This window comes from Schistocerca piceifrons, chromosome 1 (assembly GCF_021461385.2).
Source record: "Schistocerca piceifrons isolate TAMUIC-IGC-003096 chromosome 1, iqSchPice1.1, whole genome shotgun sequence".
NCBI classification, from domain to species: domain Eukaryota; kingdom Metazoa; phylum Arthropoda; class Insecta; order Orthoptera; family Acrididae; genus Schistocerca; species Schistocerca piceifrons.
Genome location: NC_060138.1, coordinates 673264850 through 673281087, shown reverse-complemented (window position 1 = coordinate 673281087; position 16238 = coordinate 673264850). Strand labels below are relative to the sequence as shown.

Below are 16238 nucleotides of genomic sequence, written 5' to 3'. Positions count from 1 at the left end.
GAAGTCAACATTACCTTCCTTCAATTGGGCCAACTGGCAGTGAATCGAGGAAGTACAGTACATACTGACGAAACTAAAATGAGCTCTAACATGGAAATTAAGCATTTCCGGACAAATGTCAGCATAACATCTTTTCTTTGTTTGTGTGTGAGGAATGTTTCCTGAAAGTTTGGCCATACCTTTTTGTAACACCCTGTATAAGATGGTAGAGACGCTTCTAATCTTTCAGGACAGAGGCAACTGGCTGAAATGAGCACCCCTTACAAAATCGCAACAGGAGAAGAAGAGTTTGGAAAGGGTGAAGAAAAACTGAAAGACAATACTAATTAATAATTAGGTGAAGATTTAGAAGTCAAATGCTGTACTCAGGTAGTGGGTGTTAAATCAAGAAACAATTGTCAAATAAATATGCTGGAAATGAATCATTGTGGTCTTATGACCATACCCCCATAACAGTGAATTTGCAACAAATATATGGAAGTTTGTCAGGCAAACAAGCAGCATTGCAGTTATTTCTTACTATGCTGCTGGTGCATTATACAGTGATTGCTGTGCTGCAGTTCACTTGTAGCTGTATGCTGCATCATGTTACTATCACTATGACCAGGTACACAAAAAACTAGCTGATCAACATTCAAATAGCTTATGCAGCAGTGCCTTGATGCGTTTTGGGGAAAAGAAGACTGAATGCTGAACATTTCACATACACCTGTTACCATCAACCAAAGTCTTTCGATCTGTGAGTCTGTGGCCCAAAACTTCAGAGGAAAAAGTATTTTAGTACCCAAAATGGAGAGTGCAAGAAATTAGACATAACAAGCAGCCCCGAATTTGATGAAGAGGAACTCCACCACTTCAAAATAATACTTTGAGCTTGCAGCAGAGCAATAGCTCACAAACTTGATATCATTTACTGTCCTCTGCCTGATCTAATGTAGCCCGCCATGACTTCGTCTATGTTATTTGTTCGATGTATTTCAATCTTCATCTTGCCCCATAGTTTTTGTCCCCAACAGCTCCCTCTAGTGCCACTTAAGTTATTCCTTGATGTCTTAATGCATATCTGGCTGTCCCGACACTTCTAGTCAATGTTCTTCACATATTGCTTTCATAGCAAACTCTGCAGAGAAATCCTCATTTCTTATCTTGTCATTCTACTTGATTTTTAACATCCTTCTGTACCACCACATCTCAAATGCTTCAATTCACTTCTTTTCTGGTCTTTCAACTGTCCATGAGCTACTTTCATAAAATGCTATGCAGTGGAGGAGGAAAATCGCATCCCAGTGTTACACAATTTCTAATCTGAGCACTTCTCTCTTGGTCCACTCTTACTGTTCCCACTTGGTTCTTGTGTATATTTTATATTACCTAACATTGTAAATCCTTGATGGAACGTAACAATATTATGAAAAGGATAGTTGCTACTCACTATATAGTGGAAATGCTGAATCACAGATAGGCACAACAAAAAAAACTGTCAGAAAGTGGAGCTTTCGGCCGACAAGGCCTTTGTCGGAAATATACACACACACACACACACACACACACACACACACACACACACACACACACGTACGTGCATGTGCAGAAACATTGTTTTCTGGCAACTGTGGTCAGACTGTGAGCAGCAGCATACAATAGGAGAGGCAACTGGGTGGTGGGGATAAGGAGGTGGCTTGGATGGGGAGGGGGACGGTAAAGTGGTGCTTGTGGGAGCATACACGCAACAGGTGGAGAGTGGATACGGCAGCTAGGTGCAGCTAGATGTTAGATGGAGGGCAAGTGCAGGGTGGAGGGGGTAGCAGAAAATGAGAGAAGTAAAAAGACTGTAAGTGCTTTGGAGTAATAGAGGGCTTTACAGTGCTGGGATGGGAAGAGAGAAGGGGCTAGATGGGTAAGGACAATGACTAAGGAATGTTGAGGCGAGGAGCGTTACGGGAACATAGGGTATATTACATGGAGGGTTCCCACCTAAGCATTTCAGAGGAGCTGGTGTTGGTGGGAAGGATCCAGATGGCACAGGCAACGAGGCATTCATTGAAATGAAGGACATCGTGTTGGGTGATGTACTCAGCAACAGAGTAATCCAGCTGTTTCTTGGCCACAGTTTGTTGGTGGCCATTCATGTGGACAGAACGCTTGTTTGTTCTCATGTCCACATAAAATACAGCACAGTGGTTGCAGCTTAGCTTGTATAGCACATGACTGGTTTCACAGGTAGCTCTGCCTTTGATGGGATAGGTGCTGTTTGAGACCGAATTGGAGTGGTTGGGACAGGTCTTGCATCTAGATCTGTTACACGGATATGAGAAATGAGGCAAGGGGTTGAGAGCAGGGGTTGTTTAGGGATGGATGAGGATATTGTGTAAGTTTGGTGGGTGGCAGAATACCACTGTGGGTGAGGTGGGGTGGATAGTGGGTAAGACATTCCTCATTTCGTACCCTGAAATGAGGAATATCCTACTCACTTTGTAGTGATGTCAGAGACAGAAATTTTGAGCAGTTATGGTTAAACCCCGATTTAGGAAAAAAAGAAATTTTAAAATGCGATTTATATGTTGTTTTTTCAGCAGTATCTTCGTTTACTGTTACTAGTGTACTTATTTGAATAAAAATTCATCCACATTGTGTGAGCATTAACAAAAATTAAAAACCTATTGTCTTTAGACTTTGTTGTTAAATACACTGTACCAAACAATGTAAGTCTAAAACTTTACTGTAGCTCTGATTCTGTAGTGGCCCTGGTTATTTTAACAAATTAATCACATTAAGATACTTTTAGTACAGTTTAATAGTTAAGCTGTACCAGTAGACATCATAGAACAGTTCTATCTATTTCAGTAAGATGTGAATAAGAATGTGAAGTATGCCTAGCTCTGCCTGTTTAAACTAAACAGTTATTATGAGTTGATTTAAGTAACTATTATGCTCTAAAAAGCAGTAACAGTTTGGTTGAGTGCAGACACTTTCACATGCTCGTCACCAAATGGATGTCATTTTATGTACTTCCACTGTAAAATTTATTTTGGATATTCTGCTCAATCCAACGACTTCTACTCAGCTTTCACCTATTTATCAGTTTTATTTTTCCCTGCACCCTGCAGATTTAGATCATAATTTTGAGTCAAGGAAAAGGGCACAGAAATTCAAAAGAATAAGCAGTAGAGGAAATGAAAAAGTTAAGATAGAATGAGAGAAAGTGGAAACTCTACAAGTTAGTGCCCACCAGGCAAGTAACAGTCTTGTGAAAATACTGGTGTTAGAAAAGTGGAACTTAATAAAGATGGGCAAATTATGGATGAATAGGTCACCAAAGGAACAGCAAAATTCAGAGGTAAAAAAAACCATGGGCAAATCAAACTTACCCTATTTTATTGGATGTGATGGGAGGCCAACAGTATGAGTTACTAAGAAATAAAATCCACACAGAGTCAACAGGGACGAAGTCAAAATGAAGAAGATGGGCATGTAAATAAACTCAAAAAGATATGATAGCAAGAAAAGAATAAACCTGAAAAGGAAAATTAAACACTTTTGGTAGTGAAAAGTAAAAGTGTTACTTTACAACATGAAGTTGGTGGTGTAAACTGCTACTGAGTGCAAAGACAGGGCAGATATATGGAAGAAATATATGGAAAGTCTCTACTATTGGAACTACTTGTACTGCAGAATAAACAGACCACTGAATTATTTGAATTCAAACAAGCTGCCACTACCAGAGTTGATAAGATACTTTACATTTATTAAAACTGACAGGAACTACAGGAACCTAAATGTTATTTGTTATTCAAGAATCTATGAAACAAGAAGTTTATATCAGGTTTGCACAGAATTGTATCCATCAACCTACTGAAGATGATATGGGCACATCAATCTGAGACCTAGCAGTGCAACATTTCATACATTAAAAGCATACATTGACAATACAAGGAAGAACAAACAAAATGTATTCATAGTACCTTCGTACTTACTGAAAATTTAAGTAGGAATACAATGTTTAATTCTGTGAGAGAAATCAGATCATTTGGCAGATTTTATTTGTGAGGCAGAAAGCAAAAATGGAGCTCTTGTTGGCAAAGTCAATTCTTCAGTAGTATCAAAACAAATGATTTTTTTTTTTTCAAAACTATACGTTTTTTCCCAATTTAATATACTTTATCTTCCCCTTTTTAAGCTATACAATCAATAATAAAACAATTTGAAATAGATAAAACACTCAAATCTGCCATTAAATTAGTGAATGTCAAGCCTTATAACCAGGTATCTCTTTGTCGCCTATGGAAAAATAACAGAGCTGACAAGAGGTCCCTGTTCATTAATACAATTTAGCTGATACACATCACTTTGGAAACTAGTCTCTCCTGAATGCTAGCAGCTACTGAGGCGTCTGTTCCTGATAACAATAATATCTGCCCTGACTACACGTCCCTTTTTATTTGTAGGTTTATGAGACAGTAATATTGCTGATATTCCAACTCTAGCTCTGTGCATTTTTTTAAGTGTTAGTTATTATGAATGGTTATTTATTTTCAACATTTACCGTACTGTATTTAGCTTCTGTAAACATGTATTGGAAACGATGCAAGCAACTGCAAACTGATTAGCAGCACAACACACCTGACTGAGTTTGTTTTCACTTGTTTGTTGAGTGTCTTGTTAAAATTAGTGATAATAAAGTTTTATATGTCTACCTATGATTGACTGTTGGGTGTCTAGTAGAAATCAGTGAAGATATAGTTTCACAAATATTAAATAAGATAGGTTTCAACAATTACAATAATATCAGTGATGAAGATTATAATGTGAATGGAGATTATTTTTCTGAAAGAAGTTTAAGCAGTGATCAATTAAGTGAAGATGAGGATTTTCCTGAAAAAGAAGAATGAGTTAACCTTTCAGAAAGCTGTTTGTTAAAACACAACACCAATAACTAATGTTAATTCTGCTGTGATGGTTGAAACTGAAAAAGGTGTAGTTGTAAAAATACACAACTGATTAAATAGTTCCAAGAAAGTGCCACTCATAACTCGAGACAATCTCTGTGAGTACAATGTAGAAATGCAAAGTAAAAGCATATCAAAAAATCGACATTACATTGAGTTTGTCCATGCACACGACATTCCCGTTAGAAGATGTGCCAACAGATTTCCTGATGGAGTGACTCCAGACGGAATGATAAGGAAATGTCAAGAATACCTCCTCGGAAACATGATACCATGCTGTAAATAGGAATTCAAAGTCTTTTACATCCTCAAGTTGAAACTGAACTTTTTGCTGAAAGCAACAGTAATGCAGCTACCAGTCCTGAGCCTGATGATCCACAAACAGTTCCTGGACCTATGAAGAAGGGCTGGAAACGCTCAATTTAAGGTGTCAAATTGAAGAGTTGTGGAACACATTTTTATACTATTTAATAGAGAGCATTTAAAGGTTGTTTTGGTAATTTAAAGTTTGTTTTGGTAATTTAAATCTTGTTTTGGTGTTAAATTGATTCCTTAAATGTACAATATAAAGGTTCTGCGTTACTTTGACCTTTTGAATGTGTTTTCCTCAAATGACCATTTCCATTTAATAACCTTGAAATGTCTGTAAATTAAAAGCAATTATACAATCATGGTTGTTGCACCAAATTATTCAGAATTTAATGTTTAATTTAAAAATATTAATATGTCAAAATAGAAAATTTCTGACAAGAGGGCCTATTTTGCATTTTGCCTCACATTTATTTTGTGTTCTGTAGATCCAAGTAGCAATGAGATGGAATGTATCAAATTGTATGTAGTTTAGATGTAACTTACATAAATACAATAAAAGATTCAAAGCAAATAATATATCAAATTAAGAACATACATCCAATTAACAGAAAAGAGAGACACTTATGAGAGAGCTGTTGAATGGAACAGGTAGCCTACTTAGCTTAGAATTTAGATGACAAAATAAATAAAAAAAAAAAAAAAAATAAAATAAAAAAAAATAAAAAAAAATTAAGGTGATAAATAATAATAAACCCAAAAACAACAGGTTAAATGTTATACCTGAGAATATATGATAAAGGTGGGGAAAGAATTCTACTGCCTATGAAGTAAAATTACACAAGATGATCTAACCAAGTGATGTCTCGACAGCAGACTGCCTCAAGCAAAGAAGTGTTTTTTTTTCCACTAAGTTATGCAAACCTTTCCTCAACCCAGAGGCTGGTTTGAACACTGCAATGCTTTGTTGGGCACTGTTCTATCGGAGATGATATACTATAATCTTTGAAATGACGTACCCTGCAAGTTGTAGGAGGCCTGCTGTTAAGTGTGGACTCTGAACAGCAAAGGAGCTTTGTACTTTTCAAATTAACAAATCATTGCCAGTGGTGAAAGAAATGATAAATATCAGAACAAATCCTTAGACTGGCTGGCAATTTAATCCCAGTTCTTTGAACTTTCAGCCTTACATTTACCCAAGGAATCAGATAAGATCATTCTACTAGTATCTAGTATTGAAATCACTACTCACCACATAGATGAGGCGTTGAGTCAGAGGCATGCACAACGCAAAAAGAATGCTAGAACACCTTCAGAAGAGGAATTTTGTCTGAAAGCTGATGTATTTCTTGCATTATTTTTCCATTGTGCCTGTATGCAACTCAGTTCCTCCTCTTTGTGGTCAGTAGGAATCTACCCTTTTCTTAGTACTCCAGCCTGGACTTGCCACTGTTTAATACTGAAAAGTGACTGAGCAAAATGTTTGTCAGACAGCAGCCTGAAGAACAGAACTGAGTAGATATGAAACATGGATCATATGACAAGTGGCAATGAAGAAACTGGAAACATCTAAAATGTACTGTCATAGAAGGGTATGGAGATAAAAAGTGAAGAAAAGCTGATAAAAGTTGCAAAAGAAAATGGCCTGTGAAAAACTAACGCCAAATGAAAGAACTTGTTAATAGAACACCAAAGAATAGTTAACTAAAAATTAGAAGGAGAACTGGAGGATAAAAATTTCAGGGACAGACAAGGATACATTACATAAATAAGATTATTATGAATGTTTATAACATAAATGCAAATATGAAAAATATTATTAAAGAGAGACTTTGGATGGAACAACAAATGTAGAAAGATAAATGCTATTAAAAAAGAAAAAAAATGAAGTTTTTATTTAAAATATTAAAGAAATATAAACCACAAAAGTGATTTTTGTTACGTGTAGAAAATACTGACAACCTACATACCCTGCAAAATGCAAATATAGTGTTTCAGTACACTTTTGTTGCTTACTAAATCCTCAAATTAAAGCACAGTAATTGCCTTCAGAATGGAAGAATTCTCCTCTCCATTCTTCTTGTAAAACTGTTATATTATGACTACTGGTTATCCTATTTTGATGATGAAGATTTTATTTCACACATGAATTTTATTAATACAGGATTTTTGCACACATGGATCAACCAAGAGAAAGGCGACTGTGTACAATGACGAATTTTGTTAGTTTTTTCTTCTCCACTATACCATATGTTTAATGGAAGTTCCCTCACAGTTTTTAGTTTTGCCCTTATATTTTCCCATCTTACTTTCTGCTTCTGCCTTTTAAGTCTCAATGGTCTTAGGTTACATGTACCCTACATTATCTTTAATGTATTTTGAAGCCAGATTGACACATTAACACTACAAGCTTATATGATGCATATACAATGATCTATTACACTTTCTTGAAACATTACCACTGGCAACTGCATTGTTGAATGTTAAGTTAACAATAATGACATATTCAATGAAAGCACTGTAAACTTACACTGTTGTTTTTTTATATCAAGACCAGCATCTTCTAGGCTGCAAAGAACATCTTTTACAATCCTTGCACATTCTTTCACATCTTCACCTGAAATGAAGATCAATCAATTCGCAGAAATATTACTCTGTCAGTTTCCATGTTCACAATTTTCACGGTAATTGCAGACCTGACAACCGAGTATGAATATTTTTGGAATATTAATGGTTTCAATTGACTGCTGTTTTCGAACCTAAAACTTCACTGAAACTACAATCAGAATATGTTAGCTACAGTAGGATAGGTGTCTGATTCGTGAATGACAGGCTACTTCACTAACATAATAAAATCCCTCTCACAAAATTCTAAGGTATAAGCAAAACCGATTTTAGTTTTGTTTGCTAATTTGGAACCAAATAAAATGAGAAAACATACATTATCAATTGGCTGATTAGTGATTAGCTCCAGATAATACTTTACTTGGGTTATACCGTATGTCCACTTACATCACCATACTTCCACATTTTTTGCGTCCTGAAAGTATTCTCACACATGACTGCACACACACAGCATATATTTTGAGGTCATAAATGCAAACTACTGTTTTTGTGATGGCCCAGGAAAACTTGTTACACAGCCCCCCCCCCTCCCCTCCTCCCAAATAAATATTATACATAACCTAATATGTTAAGTTTGTAATTAATTTTAGTTTTCAGGTAAGTTATAATCATAGCACTAGATTACATACTTTGATGTTTCTTGTGGTATCTTATGTTCAAATTGTCTGACTACGGCATTGGCAGCCATTGGTTCTCACTCTTCTGTACGAGAAAGATTACAAAAGTAGGCACTTGTCGATAAAATCTAGCCAAATATCTGTAACGTCACTTTAAGTCAGCTTAAATTCTTCAAAAATTTGTTCATGAATCTCAAAAGCAAATGGTCTTTGTTAACTTTACCAGTCTTGCACTGCGGGCTGTTCACTCTGAAAATCAAATATAAAATACTTTACACTCCGTAAAGCACATGGGCAGTAACCAGAATTAGGAGCAGAAGTAGTGCAGAAAGTACCATCTGCATGGATTGGAGGTCTTGGGAGAGAAACGGAAAATGAAGTGGACAGTAAACTAAGAGCTCTGTTTTGAAAATATTTTTGGATGGAATTACTATCAATGGTGTATCACAGAAGTGAAAGGCCTCAGGATGTATTGAGGCAGCACAAATCTATTGGCCATGATATTCTATCTGCACACTGAAAAAACAGCAAAGAAAACTGAGGATAAATTTGGAAAAGAGATTTAAATTCAGGGAGAAGAAGTAATATTTTTAAGGTTTGTTCATGATATTGCAGTTCTGAGACAGTAAAAAACTTGCCAGGTCAGCTGAATGGGATGGATACTGTCTTGAAATGACATTGTAAGGTGAATACAGAAAGAAAATAAATGAATACCAACAAAAGCAAACAAGAGTAATGAAGTGTAGTCAAATTAAGATGTTCTTTGGCATGTCTACTTTATTGCAGTGTTCATTCCAAGTACGCCAGAAACTCAGTTATCGAGTTACATGGCGATCTGTGAAAAAGTGTCTCTGTAAACCATTCATAGTGGGGGGGAATTAGTTGCCAATGTGGCAGTATGTAAATTCAGTGACAGCCTGACAAGCATTACAGAAATTATGAACATGCCAAAACTTCAGAATGGACCAGCCTCTTACAATTTCTGCACAAAAGGGGATGAAACATGTATTGAGTCAGCAGAGCAGAGGGTGACTGAAGCTGCCAACAAGGCACGCAGGATCATCATGGCTGTGAAGAAGATGGAGAAGTGCCTACTTTTGGATCTGGAAGGGTTGCTGTATGGTGCAGAAGTATATAACTAAGGTAAACAAATGTAACGCAAAACTTTTAAACATGTTTTTCTTGAAACCAAATTTTTCAATTTGGCAGGAAACGTAACTTCAGAACAGTACAACATTCTCATCAGAATTTATTGTTGGCATTGTAAACCGAATTGTCTATCAGCATATGTATCCATTTTAAGATATCTTCAGAAGTCTGTTTTTGGTGCACACTGTTGTCTCGATTTTGTGTGTGAGGAAAATGGCATTTATTTCAGCATGGCTCCATTTCATTACAACTTAATATTTTTCAATTATCCTATGTATTCCACGAGAAAATATATTGAAAATGACTTACACAAGATTGTTTTGTTACAGGCGTAATAGAACGACTTTGAGAATTCTGTCCAATGACCAATGATCTGGCTGCAAGGGGTCCTTCCGTCTGGTAAAGCAGTTACAGGGAGTGTCCGACATGGACACAAAAGAAAAAAGTGTAAGGAATAACACTCTCACTTCAGATGTAAGTAGTACTTTCTATTTTATTTGGGGAAAAAAGAAACCCACCACCACCTACTCCAGTCCTGTAACCCGGAAGGTGTACACGATCAAAGGCAGAGCCACGTGTGAAAGCACCCACGTGATTTACCAACTGACCTGCCTACACTGTGATGCACTCTATGTGGGAATGACCAGCAACAAACTGTCCATTCGCATGAATGGACACAGGCAGACAGTGTTTGTTGGTAATGAGGATCACCCTGTGGCTAAACATGCCTTGGTGCACAGCCAGCACATCTTGGCACAGTGTTACACCGTCCGAGTTATCTGGATACTTCCCACCAACACCAACCTATCCGAACTCCGGAGATGGGAACTTGCCCTTCAGTATATCCTCTCTTCTCGTCATCCGCCAGGCCTCAATCTCCGCTAATTTCAAGTTGCCGCCACTCATACCTCACCTGTCTTTCAACAACTTCTTTGCCTCTACACTTCTGCCTCGACTGACATCTCTGCCCAAACTCTTTGTCTTTTAAATATGTCTGCTTGTGTCTGTATGTGTGGATGGATATGTGCGTGAGTGCGAGTGTATACCTGTCCTTTTATCCCCCTAAGGTAAGTCTTTCCGCTCCCGGGATTGGAATGACTCCTCACCCTCTCCCTTAAAACCCACTTCCTTTCGTCTTCCCCTCTCCTTCCATCTTTCCTGATGAGGCAACAGTTTGTTGCGAAAGCTTGAATTTTGTGTGTATGTTTGTGTTTGTTTGTGTGTCTATCGACCTGCCAGCACTTTCGTTCGGTAAGTCACCTCATCTTTGTTTTTATATATAATTTTTCCCACGTGGAATGTTTCCCTCTATTATATTGATATCATTAATTTGAATCCAACAATTACGTTTGTTATTGTCACTGTTGCATTTCGAAATCTCTTCTGTCGTCTTATTTTCCTCTTTCTGTTTTTGCCAGTAGTTTCACTTTGTATTCACCTTCTCCTTTTTACCGTAATCTGCTATACTATTTTACCCCGCCTATATATACTAAATAATACGTAACCCACTTCCAAACCATAACCAAAAAATTTTTTTTTGCCGCTTTCAGCACTACCGCCGCTATAATATCCACCGTTTCTAGTTCACAAACAGCTCCTTTCACCTTTTAAACAACCATTTCCGCCAGTTCTAATAACTTTCGCTTTATTTCCATTTCCGTTTTTCCCACATCACTTATAATATTTAGCCGCTTCCCACAGGTTTTAACGTCATTATTTCTTCGTCAGACAATTGTTAGCCTCATTTTCATAATCTGCCACCACAATACCACTCCTTTTAATATACTACACGCAGTTTTTTCGAAATTTTCTCGAATTTCTCCGTCCTTTAACGTGTTTTGGTGGCAACACAACCACCTAACCTTTATGCACATCGTTGTCTATCAACCCAAGTCCAACATAGCCCAGCTGTAACCAACACCTTTTCGCCTTTTTTCATTCCAGATCTCCAGTTACTTTCCGGTTCACCTTTATCTCTCCCCATATATTTTTATTTTCATTCTCATTTCACCTCATGTTACACTTTCCACCTTCTAATACCATGTCACCCTCACAACACCCCCACAATGACCCCTTTAAGTTTTATTTACATTCCCTCCGCAAACATGCCTTCGCCCTAGCCAGATTACGCTCCCATATTCTATTTTCTCAGGCTTGTCTGACATTTGGCATCACCCCCAAAGGCCTCACACTTAAAGTTCCCATTTCTGGCTGCAACCCTTCCTTCCATCAGTCCTTATACCAGTTCCAAACTGAACAATCCATTGCCCTCACCCACCTAATCCTTCACCTACACATCAACTCAGCCAATGAACACACCCGTCAACTCCTATCCTTAATAAAAGTCCTTAATCTTTCCTCTCCCACATCCACACCGGCTGTTCAGAGCATCCTCCTACAGGCCAACCGTAAATTAGAACAGCATCCCACCCTCCACCTCAAAAAACTATCCAATCTCCTGGTTTCCCACCTCCGGAAAGGCAACTCACTCACCCTTCACAACCTTTCCAGCAAACCTCAACCTCCTCTCATTGCACACAAACCCAGTCTCTCCCATCTACTCAATCTCTCACTTCCAGCTCCACTCCCTCCAAAACCTCAAAATTCCAATCAACACAATCTGGAACCACAACACCCTAATTCAGTAGTTAACCTTTCCTCCAAACCTCTCTCCCAATCTGAAACCTCTGCCCTATCCAAAGGCCTCACCTTCAGCCCCACTCCCAGATTCAACCAGACAGCCCTCGTCAAAGATTTACTGTCCTACACTCGTACTCTCTGCTGGAAGTATCACTTTGCCACGAAGAAAAATGATCCTAATCCTACTCCTAATGATCCGACTCCCCAAGACACCATCCAAATTGAACCCTGCCTGGAACAGTTCCGTCCTCCGTCACAGCGGGACCCACCTCCTCTTCCTCAAAATCACCCTCTCCAAACCTTCCAGGAATTTCTGACTTCCAGCCTTGCATCTCAATCCTTCTTAAAAAACCTTAATCCTACACCCAACATCACCACTGCTGAAGCCCAGGCTATCCGTGATCTGAAGGCTGACCGATCCATCGTCATTCTTCCGGCGGACAAGGGTTCCACGACCGTGGTACTTGATCGTCGGGAGTATGTGGCTGAGGGACTGCGTCAGCTTTCAGACAACACCACATACAAAGTTTGCCAAGGTAACCCCATCCCCGATGTCCAGGCGGAGCTTCAAGGAATCCTCAGAACCTTAGGCCCCCTGCAAAACCTTTCACCTGACTCCATCAACCTCCTGACCCCACCGACACCCCGCACCCCTACCTTCTACCTTCTTCCTAAAATCCACAAACCCAATCATCCCGGCCGCCCCATTGTAGCTGGTTACCAAGCCCCCACAGAACGTATCTCGGCCTACGTAGATCAACACCTTCAACCCATTACATGCAGTCTCCCATCCTTCATCAAAGACACCAACCACTTCCTTGAACGCCTGGAATCCTTACCCAATCTGTTACCCCCGGAAACCATCCTTGTAACCATTGATGCCACGTCCTTATACACAAATATTCCACACGTCCAGGGCCTCGCTGCGATGGAGCATTTCCTTTCACGCCGATCACCTGCCACCCTACCTAAAACCTCTTTCCTCATTACCTTAGCCAGCTTCATCCTGACCCACAACTTCTTCACTTTTGAAGGCCAGACATACCAACAATTAAAGGGAACAGCCATGGGTACCAGGATGGCCCCCTCGTACGCCAACCTATTCATGGGTCGCTTAGAGGAAGCCTTCTTGGTTACCCAAGTCTGCCAACCAAAGTGTGGTACAGATTTATTGATGACATCTTCATGATCTGGACTCACAGTGAAGAAGAACTCCAGAATTTCCTCTCCAACCTCAACTCCTTTGGTTCCATCAGATTCACCTGGTCCCACTCCAAATCCCATGCCACTTTCCTTGACGTTGACCTCCACCTGTCCAATGGCCAACTTCACACGTCCGTCCACATCAAACCCACCAACAAGCAACAGTACCTCCATTATGACAGCTGCCACCCATTCCACATCAAACGGTCCCTTCCCTACAGCCTAGGTCTTCGTGGCAAACGAATCTGCTCCAGTCCGGAATCCCTGAATCATTACACCAACAACCTGACAACAGCTTTCGCATCCCGCAACTACCCTCCCGACCTGGTACAGAAGCAAATAACCAGAGCCATTTCCTCATCCCCTCAAACCCAGAATCCCCCACGGAAGAACCACAAAAGTGCCCCACTTGTGACAGGATACTTTCCCGGACTGGACCAGACTCTGAATGTGGCTCTCCAGCAGGGATACGACTTCCTCAAATCCTGCCCTGAAATGAGATCCATCCTTCATGAAATCCTCCCCACTCCGCCAAGAGTGTCTTTCCGCCGCCCACCTAACCTTCGTAACCTGTTAGTTCATCCCTATGAAATCCCCAAACCACCTTCCCTAACCTCTGGCTCCTATCCTTGTAACCGCCCCCGATGCAAAACCTGTCCCATGCACCCTCCCACCACCACCTACTCCAGTCCTGTAACCCGGAAGGTGTACACGATCAAAGGCAGAGCCACGTGTGAAAGCACCCACGTGATTTACCAACTGACCTGCCTACACTGTGATGCACTCAATGTGGGAATGACCAGCAACAAACTGTCCATTCGCATGAATGGAGACAGGCAGACAGTGTTTGTTGGTAATGAGGATCACCCTGTGGCTAAACATGCCTTGGTGCACAGCCAGCACATCTTGGCACAGTGTTACACCGTCCGAGTTATCTGGATACTTCCCACCAACACCAACCTATCCGAACTCCGGAGATGGGAACTTGCCCTTCAGTATATCCTCTCTTCTCGTCATCCGCCAGGCCTCAATCTCCGCTAATTTCAAGTTGCCGCCACTCATACCTCACCTGTCTTTCAACAACTTCTTTGCCTCTACACTTCTGCCTCGACTGACATATCTGCCCAAACTCTTTGTCTTTTAAATATGTCTGCTTGTGTCTGTATGTGTGGATGGATATGTGCGTGAGTGCGAGTGTATACCTGTCCTTTTTTCCCCCTAAGGTAAGTCTTTCCGCTCCCGGGATTGGAATGACTCCTCACCCTCTCCCTTAAAACCCACTTCCTTTCGTCTTCCCCTCTCCTTCCCTCTTTCCTGATGAGGCAACAGTTTGTTGCGAAAGCTTGAATTTTGTGTGTATGTTTGTGTTTGTTTGTGTGTCTATCGACCTGCCAGCGCTTTCGTTCGGTAAGTCACCTCATCTTTGTTTTTTTTATATATATATATATATATATATATCCACCTGCACATACACAGACACAAGCAGACATTTGTAATGGCAAAGAGTTTGGGCAGAGATGTCAGTCGAGGTGGAAGTACAGAGGCAAAGATGTCGTTGAATGACAGGTAAGGTATGAGCGGCGGCAACTTGAAATTAGCGGAGGTTGAGGCCTGGTGGGTAATTACACAACCTGTATTTTAAGAATCAGGACATGCGGATTTCCTTGAGTGTATTTTACATGGTGTGCCATTATGCTGAGTGTTGAGACTCCATCAATCACTTCACATCTGTTTCATTTTTGTTAGTAGTACAGTACTTGCCATAATGTGCCTGGTTCCTGTGTAGCTTGATAGGTAGATAATACTATGCCTCCAATTAGTTTTTATATTATCAAATTACATGCTACATTTACTGTTAGTACATCCAGAAATAAAGCTGTATTATTTCTGTTTCTAAATAGACACAATGACTGTAGGAGTTTTTGTCAATGAATTCTTCAGATGGATAAACTGCAGGGAATTCAGTGTTTACTCCGACAAAATTCAACATGCCTTTGTGATTTTCTGTAGGTTTTCAAAGTATTTGTGACCATATCCATGATAATGTCTAAGAAACAGTGAGAAGAACACAAACTTTCTGATAAGTAGTATGGCTCAAGAGCAACTAACACTTAGGTGACTATGCCCCAGCATGACTTGGGCCACAACATTGCATTCATAGGGACGCAGCCGAGTACATCTCAAGCTGTGATGTTACACAAAGTGCAAGGCATATGTCGCTTGAAAACGACTAGATTCATATGAGAAAAATGCATACCTCTGACACTTCTCTCAGTTTGGCACCCAAACTGGCTGCTTGGGCCTTAAATCGATGCTGGTAATATGATACAACATGGCTCTCTCCCTTCTCAATGTTCTTCAACTCTTAGAACTGCCACCTGACTTCTGTGCAAGTTGCAGGTAATATTTTGTGCCATAAAAGTTGTGAATTTCAAAGAATGTATGCCAATTAACACTGCGAAAAGCTTTTCCTAAATTTTCATTTCTTCTCTAGCCATGGTTCTTTACAATTTTGTACCACCTGTCAATCTAATTTTTTAATTATCTTTACTCCTTTATGCTTGTTTCAGTTGCTGCATTTTTCTATTTTGTTCTTTCATCACTTAAATTTAATATATTTATTATACATAATATATTGATATAAGGATTTCTGCTAGGCATTGTCTTTTTGTCTAGTTGTGCCCCCATGCATTCATTAGTTTGTTACCTGTTCCTTTTCTATTGTATTTATTTTGACTCTTTTGTTCTG

At 39.5% G+C, this 16238-nt stretch overlaps 1 protein-coding gene across 4 annotated transcripts in view; it reads right to left on the bottom strand.

The window, feature by feature from the left end:
- LOC124709038 overlaps positions 1–16238 on the bottom strand; it is a 342602-nt gene that overhangs the window by 44497 nt on the left and 281867 nt on the right. For 3 of the 4 annotated variants that reach the window (XM_047240687.1, XM_047240701.1, XM_047240694.1), the window contains exon 26: positions 7786–7872. The exons of the other annotated variant lie outside the window; for it this stretch is intronic. In XM_047240687.1, the coding sequence (XP_047096643.1) occupies positions 7786–7872 (87 nt within the window). The remainder of the gene's footprint in view (positions 1–7785; positions 7873–16238) is intronic. 4 annotated transcript variants of the gene reach the window in all.